The sequence below is a fragment of the Xiphophorus couchianus genome, chromosome 21 (assembly GCF_001444195.1).
Source record: "Xiphophorus couchianus chromosome 21, X_couchianus-1.0, whole genome shotgun sequence".
Taxonomy (NCBI): Eukaryota; Metazoa; Chordata; class Actinopteri; order Cyprinodontiformes; family Poeciliidae; genus Xiphophorus; species Xiphophorus couchianus.
Window position 1 is genome coordinate 11132245 of NC_040248.1, and position 15286 is coordinate 11147530.

A 15286-nucleotide genomic window follows, 5' to 3' on the forward strand; every position below is an offset into this window, starting at 1 on the left:
ACATAGAGATTTTAAGACACATGAATTTAATGTCTAACTATTTATTTCAAAAAGAGAGATGATTAAAATTAATTAATGAACTATGAACTAAAATAGTTATGCAATATATTATACATTTATATAGAATAGTTAATATCATTTGAACTTCGCTTACAATATTATAATTTTTCTCTAGGCCCATTACAACACGAAATCAGAGCCCATCCAAACTGTTCACCTGACTTTTTGTTGTTGTTAAATTATATTAACTATTTGTCAAATACGTTATCTATTTTTAATATTATTCAAACTGTTTATAAAACTGTTACCATTTGAACAATATAAAAACAACTCCAAAAGTGTTTTAGAGAGAAAATTTTTGTCAGAAAACAAACATTCAGAATATCCAAACTCTAAGGATGTGTCCACACGATGGCAGCAAAACATAAGTTGCAAGCGTGACAGCGCAGTACATTCATTGAGGGACTAATGGTTCTATAACATTTTTATAACATGTGCAATCTCAGTAAAGACCACGTTTCCAAGCACCACCCAACTGACAGACAATTTATACCAATAAATGAATAAATAATTACATCTTGTTTGAAGGATCAGTTGGAATTATGTGCTCCATTTTACACAGAAGCTGAAATGACCGAGTTCAAATTTGGGAAAAGTAACTTAGGTTCCTGGGCACTGTTTGTGAGTTGAAAAGACTGATATTTCTCACCAACCCTGACATGAAAATCCAACATGCTGCCTTGCTAACAACATGTTTTAATGGCAACCATAACAAAACACTGACATTTTGCACTATTTTACACAAAATTAATTCATTGGCTTTTAAGTATTAGAAAATGAATCCCTGAAATCCAGAAGTAATTTTTTTTTTTTTATGAACTCAGAATTTTAGTCAGACTAACGTAGATCTTTACCTAAAGTATGCACGATCGATGCATCAACACAATCATATTTTGTTTAGAATTTAGGGCTAATTATATTTTTTAATATGTGCTTTTTTTATTATCCCAGAATTTCTAAATGAGACGTGGCAATTTCGAGTAGACTTCACAGAAATAAACAACTGAAATAGTTCAATAAGTATAATGAATCAATTCAAAAGTTTCACTTCTAGAGATCAGTTGCTGAAGTAAATGAATTTTTCGATAATATTATAATTTACAGAGATGCATCAACCGTAGTAAAAACTTTCTGCCCTGACAAACATCCTCTTCCATGAACAGGGCCCCTGCCCACCCCACTTTGAGCCCCCACACTGTTAATGAAAAGGTCCATTCTGCTGTAGAAGATGACAGAACAGTGGTCTAATTGAACACCCGCCTCTTCAAATCCTCAACCAATGAAAGCAAAGCCTGTGGAGGATCCAGCCAATGAGCGACGAGCACCTCCACAACGGTAACCTGTTAGTTTAGAGCGCTGGGCGGCTTTGTCCAATCAGCGGTGAGGCCGCCTGCACAGAGGGCTGGGCGCGAGAATCGGCGGGATGGACAAAAATTATAGCGCTACACTGAGGTACAGACGGAGGAGAGACTCTGCTAGAAACATCTCTGAATGAAAGCGAGGAAAGCCCTGTCAGGTCCTCCGTCTGCAGACTAGCTCTTTACGTTGCGACGTCGCATCTTAAGCGACAAGAACCAGAAGAAAATAGAGTGACGCATTTTTCATAGCAACGATAAGATGTTATCGAAGGTGAACAGCGCTTTTTGTTACCCTGCAAATTTGATGTAACGTTGCCTCCAGTTAGCTCGCTGGCTAGCCATACTCTACCAACTGGATGCAACAACCTCTCAGTGATGACTGAAAGTGATTTATATGGATAGACAGTTATTACTGCGGGGTTTGAGAGCGTTGCCAAACACAGGTTTGTCTTTGAAGAGGTTCAACCGTCCCACCGGCTGTCATGGACAACGCGAAAACACGCAGGTAGGTGCCATCAGTTTCCATAATAGAGTCATGTCACTGTCTGGTTCGCCTGCCATCTGCCGTGGATAGGTTTCGTGTCATTGTCCGGTAGGAGAGGGCGTCAACTTATCAAGTGCACCTGCACATAGAAGGTCTAGAGTGCAATAAATAGCTAGTAAACAGCCCTAGCACTAGTTATAATTTGTAATACATACATAAATTATAGTAAACAAATACATTTACAAGCAGAAATAGATAAAAAAAAGAAGCTAAGATTCTGGTTGAAAGTGGATAAAATAATTGCAGATCCCCCATAAATATATAAATATATCTGTAACGAATGACCTTGTTTTGGCTTAGATTCATAAAATGGCTAGTGTTAAAGAGCACTAGTAATAGTTACGTAATAACCTATTTGTCACAAAGACATATTTTAGTTACTCTTGTACCAACATAGACAATAACTAGCCAAGTCATAATAACTGTGATAAGCAGAGCACTTTTTATAGTAATTTATAAATGCTTACAATATGCCATATGTTGTATGATATCTGCAGGCGAATTAGTCACAAGTCAGTCCAGCCCTTAAGCACACAATAAGTTAAAATGCTAAAATTCCTGGGAGTTATGTTAAAATGAATAAATGCATAATCAAATTAAAAGTATTCTTAAACTCAAAACAAAGGGAATAATCTATTTTAAAACTTGACTAATAATAAAATCTTCCTATTAGAGACTCTGAAAATTGAACAATTTGAAGACTCGCTGCCAAAATAAGCTCTCTAGTATTTGACCTGCTGTCATTCCAGCTAATATTATTCGTAACAATTTGTTACTTTGATGTTAATTAGAAAATGTGATGAGAAAGGTCAAACTAGACTTGTGTTTAATTGTACACAACTTTTTGTTTATTTCAACAATAAAGGCTGTCTACATGAAGGCATGTAGAAAGTAACAGCTGGATTTGTTTATAAATTAAAATATTCAATATAGTTAAAGCCAAAACCTAAACTAGATAAATAAAAATAATAATTTGTTTTGGATTATTAAAAGCAAAGAAAACACTGTCAAGTGAGTACAGTGTGAGTAATCTGATGATTTGAACAAATGGTTGCGGTGGTTTAAGAGCCAGGTTATGTTTGCTTTTGTTGCTTTTTGAACAACTGCACCTTTCATCGTGCTTCCATCAACACACCCACTCACTCTCCCACTCTGATTGCGAGAAATAATGTCATTTTCTACCACTTTATAACCTTCCGCCTGCTCAGTAATAACCTCCAGTCTCATTGGTAATCAGATTAACACATTCTGTGAAACTGTAGTGCTTTTTTCCTCTGTTTCATGCGTCGCTAAATCAAACTCTGTCAGAATTAGAACTTGGGAGCCGCCCACAAGAAAAGCAAAAGGTGGTACTAATCAGGAGAGATCTGGCTGGTTAGGTGGGATTTTTATATGTCATTTTTATTTCTGGGGTCTTCATTTTACAATCTTTCTGCTTTGTTATTGTAGCATTTCTAGCCTTGATGAAGATGAAGAGCTCCACTCCACAGACCCAGAGAGTAAAGAGAAGAGCAAAGACAAAAAGCTGCTGTGTAAAGTGAAATGGTCCCGAGATGAGGTAAGAGGATGATGGACGTTCGCATGTAGGGTGTGGCCTGAGAAGGGGCTGAAACTGAAACAGTCTACATAGTGTATGTATAGTGACCTGTGGTAAATTGTAGCATGCTTAAAAAGTGAAGTTTGTGCTTGTCCGCTTATAGGTTTCTTCCTTTTGCATGTTTCTGGTCATCTAACCAGATTTTAATTATGGGCAGAAATATTAAGAGTAAATATCAAATGGAGTTTTGAAATCAAAACCAACCTGACTGTGTGGAAAAAGAAATCACCCTTTTGTTAAATCATTAATTAACTGTTAGTAAACAAATTTTCTGATTTCAGGCCCAATTAATGCCTGACCCATCTGATCAAGATATATGGCCTCTTTGGCAACTTAAAGTAATATATAAGATTGTAAAAAGCTCCAGCTGAAGGCTTAAGAACAGATGAGAAACGAAGTCTGTGACATCTATCAGGGTACCAAAGTAATCTCTATAGGTTTGAGTCTCCAGCAAACCACAGAGAGACGTTTTCCACAGATGGACAAATATTGGAACAGCACCGAACCTTTCCAGGAGTGGCTCATCCAGGATGTCATAAAATAATCCAGAACGACATATAAAGCTTTGCAGATCTCATTTGCAACAGTTATGGTCAATGTTCATGATTCAACTATAAGAAAGAGAGAGAATGGGCAAAAAATGGCATCCAGATGCTGTGATGTAAGCTTGGACCAACCATTCAATACTAAAAACCATTCACCATTGTTGAAATAAAACAGTTCTGCAAAGAAACATGACCAAATCCCGCCACAGTGTTCTAAGGGTTTTGTTTAGCAATTGCTTTTTCACATGGGAACAGGCAGATTTGGTTTGAATAGCTTTTTCCCCCTAAATGAACAAACTCACTTGCATTTAAATTTTTTTATTTAATCAAATTATCTCTGGGTGTATTCACACTATTAAAGTAGTTTGGCCTGGACCTAAAGTAGGCTTTATTCTTTTTGATTTGGTGCAGTTTGATTTCATATTGAGCTTTTTTGCAAGCGGACAATAATTTTTGAATAAAGCCAAGTGGGTAACGATCTTTGCTTCCATTGGACAGAAATGGTGGCGTGTGGCAGAGCACAAACCCGGAAAGAAAACAAACACTTCTTGTAAAACATGCTGAACATTCTTGTGCATTCTGCCCAAATACCAAGGACGAATACACTGTCTCCTCGCAGCTTCTGGAGTGTACATGGCTATTCTTTGTAACATCCATGCAGTTGTAGCACTAGGAACACAGAAAGGCTAATTATTACCACAACGCCCAGCAACGGTGGCTCATAAGATCCAAAGAGACATACAGTATATTTCCTGTAGTTGGTGCAGATCGAGGCCTGTCTGTGTTCACACCAGAGCTCCTTTAGAAGTGGACTGAAACCACCTCAAGAAGTGGGTCTCTTGGTTCGGCTGAGTCTATTCGCACCTGAACAAAAGGTCTGGACCAACAGGAAAATAAACTGGTTCTTTTAAAGCGGACAAAAAGTGGCAGGTCTGAATACATGCTTTGTTTAATGTTAACTTTTTTTTTTTTTAAAGAATCTAAAACACTGAAGTGAAAGAGGGAAATAAGTCAAAAGAAAACTGTAAGAGGCAAAAACATGTTCGGTATTTAATTTTTTTTTCTTCTAATGTTTTTAAGGATGAAAAACTTAAAAAACTTGTGGAGCAGCATGGAACTGAATCCTGGAAATCAATAGCTACCTTCTTTCCAGTAAGTATTATCACAAAACAACATTTTATTCACGCTTTGCCTGTCAGAGTTGTTTACCAATTTGCATTAGGACACAGTGTGGCTGGAAAGTTCTAGTGAGTTACAGTTTTCAGGGGCCAGTTTAGCAGCTGGTTCAGAGTGATGAGCTAGGTTTGAACTTTCTGTGTCTGCTGCCACAGGGGAGGACAGATGGTCAATGTCAGCACCGCTGGCAGAAGGTCCTCAACCCAGAGCTGGTAAAAGGACCCTGGACAAAAGAAGAGGATCAAAAGGTAAGTAGAGCTGGGAGTTGTTGGAGATTATATGGGAGAAATAGGAAGGGTGTGAAAGAACACAGCACAAGCACGAATACCACAATGTGCAATCTATTATTTATCTTCAGTCTAACTACCCTCTGCACAATAATATAATTGTTTTGAGACTATTTTCAAGTAATATCATCATAATGGCATAATAACTTAAGTTCACCCTCTCAAAGACAAATAAACTTAGTGGAAGTGGAAGACATTTTAAATATCCAAAATAAAACACAGTAACCAAAAACAATAAGCATAAAGGAAATAATAACGGCACGCAATCTAAGCCATACATAAAATTGATTATGTAAATGAAACAAAATTGCCCTTAAATAAATATTAATCATTATCAGAATGGGAATTATCGAGCCCATTTTAATTTATCATGTGATCAATTGATTAATTACTTTTTGCGACAGTCTTAGAACCAAACGTTAATGCAGGTCAATCACATAAAATCCCATTGAAATCAATGGGATTTTACTCCAATTTTCACTCTTACACTTGTGTAGTTCAATGCTCGCTTGCTTTATCACCTTTTTGTATCACTTTGCAAATTACTGTTGCTAAAAATGATCATGAATCATGCCTGCCTGAATCCAAACATTACAAACCAGCTACAGCTAATCAGAGCTATTGCTTAAACTTGGCCTGCCAACTATGACATCACAGCATTGCTTAGTTCTGACAGAATGGGCTGCAGCTACATTCACCCACACCTGAATAACTCTTGTTCTTTTGAGCATGATGATTCTGCTGTATAGCAATATACAGTTTCCTTGCATTTTCTGTATTTTTCTATAAAGTGTCTCGATGTTTCGTGTTTTGGGTGTTTGTGCAGGTGATCGATCTGGTGCACAAGTATGGCCCAAAGCGCTGGTCAGTGATCGCAAAGCACCTGCAAGGGAGAATTGGAAAACAGTGCCGCGAGCGTTGGCACAACCACCTGAACCCAGAGGTGAAGAAGTCGTCGTGGACACAAGAAGAGGATCGGATCATCTATGAAGCCCACAAGCGGCTTGGCAACCGCTGGGCAGAGATTTCGAAGCTGCTTCCTGGCCGGTAATGTTGCCTCAAATACATGTTCCTTCTTCTAGCCAGCATCTGGATGTTTAATGCCGTCAGTCATTTCCCTCACAGTACAGACAACTCCATCAAGAACCACTGGAATTCCACCATGAGGAGGAAAGTGGAGCACGAGGGTTACCTGCAGAATGGCTGCAAGTCTTTCACCTCCTCTGGAAACGGGAAAAGACGGAACAGCAGATCCTGTCCTCTGACTCCGACGGACCCCCAGCACTGCGTTCGCAGTCCTCTGCCTGTGACGGCTTGCAGCCAGGTCCATTTCAGCCTCCACTTCGCAATTCATCTAAAGTCTTTAACTTGAGCTCCTTTCAGCTTGGTGCTGTGTGTTGCAGGTGGGGAGTTTTTCCTACGATCCTGCCAACGGACACATTATAGACGGCCTTCCTGAAAACTCCAGCTTTGTATCAGTGAGTCTTTGTATTTATTTAATGTACATAAAAAAACAATTTCTCTTTATTTTCTTACCTTTATTGTTACACTTGCTTGTTGTTTGCTAACTTTGGACAAATCAAGCCAATCAAACACTTGACTGTCCCGTTTTTTTTCTCACCTAACCCTAAATAATCAGTGTTTGTGAATTTGTTGTGTTTTGTCCCCTTTCTTTGATTATCTTAACTCTTTTAACTCTTTCCCCTTCCTCTCTTCTTGTCAAACTCTCCTCCCTGATGTTCGTACACTGCAGCCATCCTGCCTGGATGATCCTGACAGAGAACAGAGAATTAAGGAGCTTGAGCTGCTGCTTATGTCAGCAGAGAGCGAAGTCCAGCGACATGTGCAGTGCAGAGGTTCACGTGTAAGAACACACTCCGTGTGTGTGTTTTAGCAGACTTAGCTAGCGTCCTGTGTGGGTTTGCAGCTGTCATACGCTGAAGAAAAGCTCCTTTTAAAATAATACTTACATATTTGATGAACAATAAAATGTAAAAATTGATCATTTTTATGTAGTCTTATAAATCACCTCTCTAGTGGTTGACATTCCTGAATGAGCTTTTTTTCTGTGTATAGCACAAGATTTGAGCACATTTATGCGTGCTTGTAGTCCTGCTATATTAAAACATATTCCATTTCATATTTTCCTCTGGATTAGGCTGAAGCTGTGCTTGGTAGTCACCTCACTTGTGAAGCTGTTACATCCTCCCCTCATCTGTCAAGTACTTGTTTTTACGCCCCTTTAGTCTGTCAAAGCGGAACCTCTGCGTCTATTTATAGCATTTATGTGCACAAAAGTATTCAAACTCCCTGACAAAAAAGGGATTTTATGTGAAAGATTAACACAAAGTAGCATAGATTTGTGAAGTGGAATTAATATTTCTTCAACAAATTTTTTACACAAAACAATCGTAAAAATGTGATATGTATATGATACCCCCACATGCAATCCAAGAGGAAATATTGCTTTCAGAAAAATAACACTGACCCTGAACATATCATCCTCATGGAAGCATGGTGGAGGCAGCATCACACCATGGGGATGCAGTTAGAGTTTATTGGAGGATTATTGGGTGGAGCTAAATGCAGGACAATCCTGAAAGGCAGTTTGTTGGAAAAGCTTGAGACTGGGCCGGACGTCCACCTTCCAGCTGGACAACACCAGCAACACTAGGTATTAAAATGACCAAGTCAAATTCTTAAAATATCTCAAAAGAAAACAAATCTTGGGTCAAATTTCTCTTTCTAGAGAATTGGAAGAAACCTTTCCAAAAAATGTGCAATACAGCAGAATGTGGTTCTGAACAGTATTGACACCTGCAGCCTGAATACAAATACATGCCACACTTTTCAGATTTTTGTGTGAAAAACAATTTCAAACTACTTTAAGTGATTTTTTTATTACACGTCACCTTCACATAAAATCTCAATATAGATTTAAGTTTGTAATCTTACAACATATGAAAAATTTCAAGAAAAAGAAAAAAAAAGTTCAAGTGTTATGGATACTTTTGCAGTATGGTGTGCATAAGGATTCACGTTTTTGCGATTTAAATCTTTTGCTAGCGCCTTTGTTCTGCAACATGAAATCTTTGTCATAGCTTTCCTGTTTTTCCTGACCCTCAGAGTGTGGAGCCGTACCCGGCCTGGTCAGACAGTCTGTCTGAAGACTCGATGACCACCAGCAGCAGCCTGGAGGAGCAGGCGGAGAGGGGGTCCTGGAGAGGGCCGGACATCCCAGCGCCACCCCCTCAAGTCTCTCCAAGCAAGTTCCTGACTGCAGAGGCTAGCGCTGTGCTCTCCAGCCTTCAGACCATCCCAGATTTTGCAGAAACCATGGAGCTACTCGATTCAGTGAGTTACAAAAGCAAAAGCAGAATAATTATGATTAGATGTAGTGGATTTATCTACAGCATATTTCTTCCTCCCATCAGGAGCCTGGAACGTGGAACAATGTGGCCAGTTTTGATGTGTCGAATGCAGCGATGCCACCCAGGCACAACCACGCAGGCTTCACCAATCTGTTGCAGGAGAGGACAGTTTATGAACCGATAGGCTACACCATCAACAATCACACCGCCATACCAGGCCACGATGGGAACTGCCCGCCATTTGGCTTGGTCGCCGTCGCCTCCCAGACACCTATCAACTCACTGAAACCCGGCAAGGATTCCAGCGGGAGGAAGAAAAGGAGAGCCAGAAGACAGCCTCTGTGCGACAGGACTTGCTCTTCGTTCTTGGAAAACATGTCAAACTCTCCCAAGAAGATACCTACAAAGTCACACTCATGCACCATGTCAGCAGTAAGTTGTTTGTCTCACTGCCTTTTTGTCCTCTTACAGTTAATATAGGTATGTTGCTTTAGGCGTTTGTTTTAAACACTATGTCTGTCATGTCAGTTCTGCAACATATCAGCGACGGAGCATCTGAACCTGGAGGATCCCGCATTGACCTCAACTCCTGTGTGCGGTCAAAGATGCCTCCTCAATACGCCTCTCCTCAAGGAAAATACGCCCAAACACCAGAAAGAAAACGATGGGTAAATGAAGTGTGACGAATAAATTTTAAAATGTAATTTTTTCAGGACAAAATATTGTAGTGACATCTTTTTTTTAAAGTTCCAGGACCCCTAAATTAGTTAAAAATGCTGCAGTCCCAACCCCAAGAACCCCAACCCCATTTAAAAAAGCTTTGGCTGCCCAGGAAAAAATGCACGGCCCATTGAGGATGGAGGTGAGGCACTGATCATAAGGCTGATTATTATTTTACTCTCCAAGGGCTGTCATTTATATTCTTCTTCTTGCTGTGTTTTGTAGCCACAGCCTCTGGCATTCCTAGAAGAGGACATCCTAGAAGTCCTGAAGCAGGAGACAGGAAGAGACATCTTCAACAAAACAGACTTCCAGTCCGACCACAGAGCGTGGAAACATAACGTATGTCAGACTCTGACCTTTTTAGCTGTTTGGTTTGTTATAGGAAATGTTATATAATTAATGTTTTATGTTCTCTGATTAATAAAAAGTGATAAATTGATGTTTGACTTATACATTTAGATGGATGGTCCAGCGAGAAAAGTGCGCAAGTCTCTTTTATTAGACGCTTGGGTTGAAGACAGCCTTGACGTCTTCCAAGAGCAGCTCAACAATGCACAGGTGAGTCAGTCTGACTTCTTCTTTCACCTGCGACCCTCTGAGCAAATCACCTGCCTCCATCTCACCCTATAATTTGATTCCTCTACTCTTTTTTTTTTTTCTCAAATTTTTTCTCCGAAGAGTTTTTGCGGCGCTAGTGGCTCGTATTTTTTAGACAGTAGGCAAGTCGTCGGGACCGGGAGTCGAACCCGCGACGTCCGCGTCGAGGACTAAGACCTCCAAACGTGGGGTGTGCTAACCCCCTGCGCCACCACAGCACACCCCTGATTCCTCTACTCTTACATCAAACATCTTGTAGTACTTAGGTGTGGCTGCACCCCAAAACTCCACGGTTTGCTGCTGTTTTATGGGATTTCTGCCAAAGTCAGTTCAAAAATACTTTGTTTATCCCAAAGTGAAATGAAATGTTGTCATCTTTAATATAATACAAGAATCTTCAAAGAGTCGTAGATGACTGTTGCCGTATGAAAGATTTATGACTGTCATGAGACACTAACAGTTCAATTTCCAAACAGCAGAGACGATATTCCGCAATAACATGTCCTGGATGACACCATCAGGATATAATGAAACACTGCATTTAGGAAATGGAAACTGGCAAGTCAAAAATAGCTGCTATAATAGCTAGAGTCGGAGCTTCAGCTAAAACGTTTTCCACAACTGTTTCTACACCGAAACAAGGCTTGATGTTGAGCCTGGTTTATCTTACATGCAAAATGGAGGACTGCAAGGAAGGTTGAGACAGTTCTCTTTCAAAACCCCCTGAGAGAAACCCTGTTTTCAACAACAGCATTTACCTCTCGTCATTTTCCAGATTTCAGAAGAAAGCCTGACGGAAAACTTTTCGCTGGTCACCCCGATCACTGAGGAAGAGGAGGGTAGGCAGTCAGCCTCTGAGAAAGACAAGTCCTTTTTAGGAGTCCGTTGTCACACCCACTGCTTCTCCAGGCCTGACGTGAAAAACGGACCCTCCTCACACAAAGAACCAAAATCATCTCCTGCAAAGGTATGTGAAACCAACCTGCCTGCATGATGCAGTTTGCTTTTGAATATTTCCTGCATTTTGTGTCAGACATATTCCCGTTCCAGCTCTTTATTTGTTTAGCTGTAAATAGCACTGCTTGCATTAAAGTACGTACATTAATAAAATCAACGTACCTTAGTAATCTGCGCACTCAGTGGTCTAAACAATATAATAAAGCCATTTTTATGGATTTAAACCAATAATATCAGCTAGTTTTATCAATCAACAAAACAGACTGTGCATTTAGATGTAGGGTTATTCTCACTTTACTTAAATTAAAGCGATTATGCAATTTACAATTATAAAATGTAACCGCTGTAAAAGAAAAATTTGTTCTAACTTCATTACTAGAAGTGATGGCTTTGCAATGTAGTACAGATCGGACTGCCGCAGTATTTATGTCAACTGACAAACATTGAAGGTTCTGGAGAAAAAGTGTTCCAGGTTGCATAGTGTGCGTTTTCTGGAAGTTTGTTCCAGATCAGCGGAGCATAGAAACCGATTGCTGATGGCCAAACTAACCACCGGTCCCCCTCCCTGCAGGTGAGCGAATGGGAAGCAGTGGTTTATGGGAAGACAGAGGACCAGCTCATTATGACAGAACAGGCTCGACAGTATCTGACTCCCTACCCATCGTCCGGCTCTACCTCAAGGGCTCTCGTGCTTTAAAGCCGTCCTCCACTCCCAAGCAAGCAGCACTACATCCGTCCAGCACCTGAAACTGTCCACTGAGTCCTGAAGGAGACAATCTAGTGACACAGATCAACACTGCCGAGGCCCTGGCTGCCGGTACAGTTTATAACACATTTCTAGGTCACCTAGTCTTTTTTACTTACCTACATCTTTGCCTACAGTAGAAACTATACAAATATAGTCTGTATTACCAGCGGTGGCTGCTTCTGAGTGATATATTCTTAATATATAATTTTAAATGCCAGGAAACACATGTCATGATGTATCTCCCTCAACGTATTTTGCAAACCTAGTCTGATTGCTGTTATTTGATGAAAATCACGCACATCTCACATGTCTAGCTTTTTACTGGCTCAACATAAACTTCAAAATCACACTACAGGTTTTTAACAAGACCCCCAATAATAAAATTCCCTTTACTTTAAGCAAAAACAACAAAATGCAGCTGTGTGTTTTTGTAATAGCAATCATTCGAGATGCTAGTCCAAGCTGGTGTGAGGTTTTGAGGAAGAAAATGAGAAACTGTCAGTCAAAATTGCACTACTGAGAGGATTTTTGCTGCTGAGAAAGGAGCAGTGTGTTTCTTCAGTTTTATTTTTATGTTATTTTATTTTGAAAGGGCAAACTGGATAGCACTTGAGATGGTATCTGTCTGACAACACAGAGTTTCCAATCCGAGACCATGGAGTCCGTGAAGACACCAGTTGAATGTATTTCATTGCAATGTACGTGTGAAAGAACCTCAAACGTGGAAGGGTACCTTTTATTGTTTATCTCTAATTATTTTATTTATTTTCTGACTCTTCTGAGACTTAGATGTTAATATAAACATGAAGTCATGAAGTTTTCACTTTTTTTTTTCTTCTTTATTTTTTTAGTTTGCTGACAATAACAGCCTAAAATCATATTTGCTCTAAGCATGTCACTGTTTAAATAAATAAAACAAAATCCCCTTTGTCAGATGTTTCATTGTGAAGGTTGATACTGACACGGTTTCACATCACAAACGTCAAACATTTGGCTGAGAAGGACCACGTTTTTATGTGAAGGCTGTAGATTTTTATTTATTTAATGTCTACTAATTTATTTATTTCTTTGAAAAGGAATCCGTTAAGAGAAACTATTGAAGAATTTTATTATCTTTTCTCTTTAAAAAATAATTTAAAAAAAGAAAACAGGACTGGGCTGCCATTCAGTTTAATATCACCAAGGTAAAAACAACATGCACTGCCCCTGACTTTAAGCCTCTATGAAATAATTTGGTAAGATCCTAGAAAATAATAATTTTATAGATGTTGGCATGACCTTATAACATTTAGATAACATTTTTCCCCCTTTAAATCAAATGTGTTTTGCAATTAGGTAGCAGGACTCTATCTCTGAAAACTAATCATAGACAAACTGCACTTTTTATATGTATAAATTTTGACTTTTGTTTGTTAATTATCATGACATAGCTCTTTGTTTGGGTGTGCGGGTTAGTTTGTGATGAATGCTGACATGAAGAATCTGCTGCTTGATTTTTCACCTTTTGTTTCTCCTGTTTGGCTGCAGAAGTGTGTACTTTAACTACACTAAGAAAAGAAAACCTTGCAATAAGCTGTTTTTGTAGGCAGATGGTTCTGAGTAGAGCAGCCGGTGTGGCCTTGTATGATGCTGACATTCCCTGATCAAATCCTAACTTCCACACTCTTGTTTTTTTTGTTTTGTTTTTTGCTGATCTGTAATTGTTATTTACGTTTCATGCTGGGTTGTATTTGCTTCAAAAGTCAATTATGATGAAAACTATTATCAGTAGAAGACAATAACGAATGCTAGGCAATATGGCTTAAAAATAAAATTTCCCAATCTTTTTCATACCACATTCGATTTCAAATCTACATTTTTTTATTTTAAAAAAAAAAAAAATTTCAATTAAGTTGTTTTAATGAGAAAAAAAGCACTGCTGGGACTGATCCGAGCTCAGGTGGCTGAAGGATCATCATGCATATTGTTTTCAAACCAGCATTTCAGTTGTAAAACCCCTAAATGACAACTACAGATCCTGCACTTTATACACTCTGGTTTGTAAGTAAGAGCACTACAGTAAAATCCAATTACATTTAATAAGTGCTGAACGGCTTGTCTTCCATTTTAGTAGCCCGACTCCTGATTATTTGTAATCTTACTGAAACTTCCTATAATCTGCACTACAGCTGTGAATCTTGTATTGTCAGCGTTTAGTGGATCTAGCATTGCCTCTAATCTGGATTATCCTCCATTTAGACCTCTGAGTGAGAATAAGAAGGAAATCTTGTCAGAGAGCTCAAGAGGAAAGATCAGGAGAGTTTGGTACAGACGGTAGACTAACATCTATATAAGTGATTTATACTTAGATGTGTCTAATCTGTTTATATTTGTGTGATCTGTTCCTGCGGGTCGGTTTGACTCATTGTTGTACATTACATCCATTAAATCCAAGTTCATATGTTTTGAAGTTAACAATTCTTGACAAATACAAATTATAGGTGTTGAGGGAATTAAGTACAAGCACAAGATGCTAGCAGCTCTGTTTACTACTGTAGTTCTGCATGAGCAATAAACACAAGATGCTGGATGAATCGCTTTTGTAAAACGTGCTGTTTAATGTAGCAATTTCAGTAACTGTCATAACCAAGTTACCTTAGATGTCCTGCCAGCTCTCTTTTGTAACCTTGTACTTTGTTTGTGAAAAATAAATGCATCTTGTTGCATCACTTTTGTGTCTTTCTTTCTCTGCCAAGTCCAAATTCTTTGGCGGTTCCCCTTGTAATAAAGATTAGTTATGATCCTTTCGGGTTTCTGACATGGTCACAGCAGGGGTGGAAAACATCCGGAGCTTTTGCCAAAAGCAAGAGAGGAGAGATTTGAAACTGTGAAACTCCTTTCATGATTTATTCAAGTATTGTTCCCTAATTGGAGCTGAAAAACTACTTCAGGGGAAACTGGGTATGAGCATAAATACAGTGGTTAAAGATGACTCACTCTTCAGAAAGAATATATGTTTGGGAATGTTGTCATCTTGGCCTGAAGGTCCAGCGACACGAGCCCCCTCCACCAGAACAAGACGCCTCTCCACAGGGTCAGCTGCTGGCCCTAAAGGGGCCCACTCACCCATGACTTAATGCCCCCAGGGTCCTTTGTCCTTAAGGCTGTTGGTTTTACAGGCCCATTCACTCAGTCACCCCCCCTTTCCTTCCACGAATGGCGTGAGCCAGACAACATGCCAACCTGTTCTGTGCTGCAGGGGCAGCAGCACGCGTTCATGTAAACAATCGACACACAGACACCTCCTTGGTCCTAACCGGAGATGTCCAGCAATCCTTCAGCCT

The 15286-nt window shown here is 39.3% G+C and overlaps 1 protein-coding gene across 3 annotated transcripts; it reads left to right on the forward strand.

The window, feature by feature from the left end:
- Positions 1–1451: 1451 nt before the first annotated feature.
- On the forward strand, positions 1452–14671 carry mybl1 (v-myb avian myeloblastosis viral oncogene homolog-like 1). 3 transcript variants are annotated; one of them, XR_003593957.1, is made up of 17 exons: positions 1452–1923; positions 3412–3520; positions 5185–5256; positions 5436–5528; positions 6394–6614; positions 6693–6891; positions 6971–7045; positions 7321–7431; positions 8694–8921; positions 9002–9370; positions 9467–9606; positions 9686–9800; positions 9884–10000; positions 10121–10219; positions 11034–11225; positions 11787–12032; positions 12556–14671. XR_003593957.1 is itself a non-coding variant. In XM_028005852.1 (16 exons), the coding sequence occupies exons 1-16, from the start codon at positions 1901–1903 to the stop codon at positions 11910–11912; spliced, it is 2289 nt and encodes a 762-aa protein (XP_027861653.1). In that variant the 5' UTR covers positions 1452–1900; the 3' UTR covers positions 11913–14671. The 3 variants fall into 3 exon arrangements, 2 of the variants coding, with proteins under 2 accessions (XP_027861653.1, XP_027861655.1); XM_028005852.1 differs by having other exon boundaries at positions 11787–14671; XM_028005854.1 differs by lacking the exon at positions 7321–7431 and having other exon boundaries at positions 11787–14671.
- Positions 14672–15286: the final 615 nt, after the last annotated feature.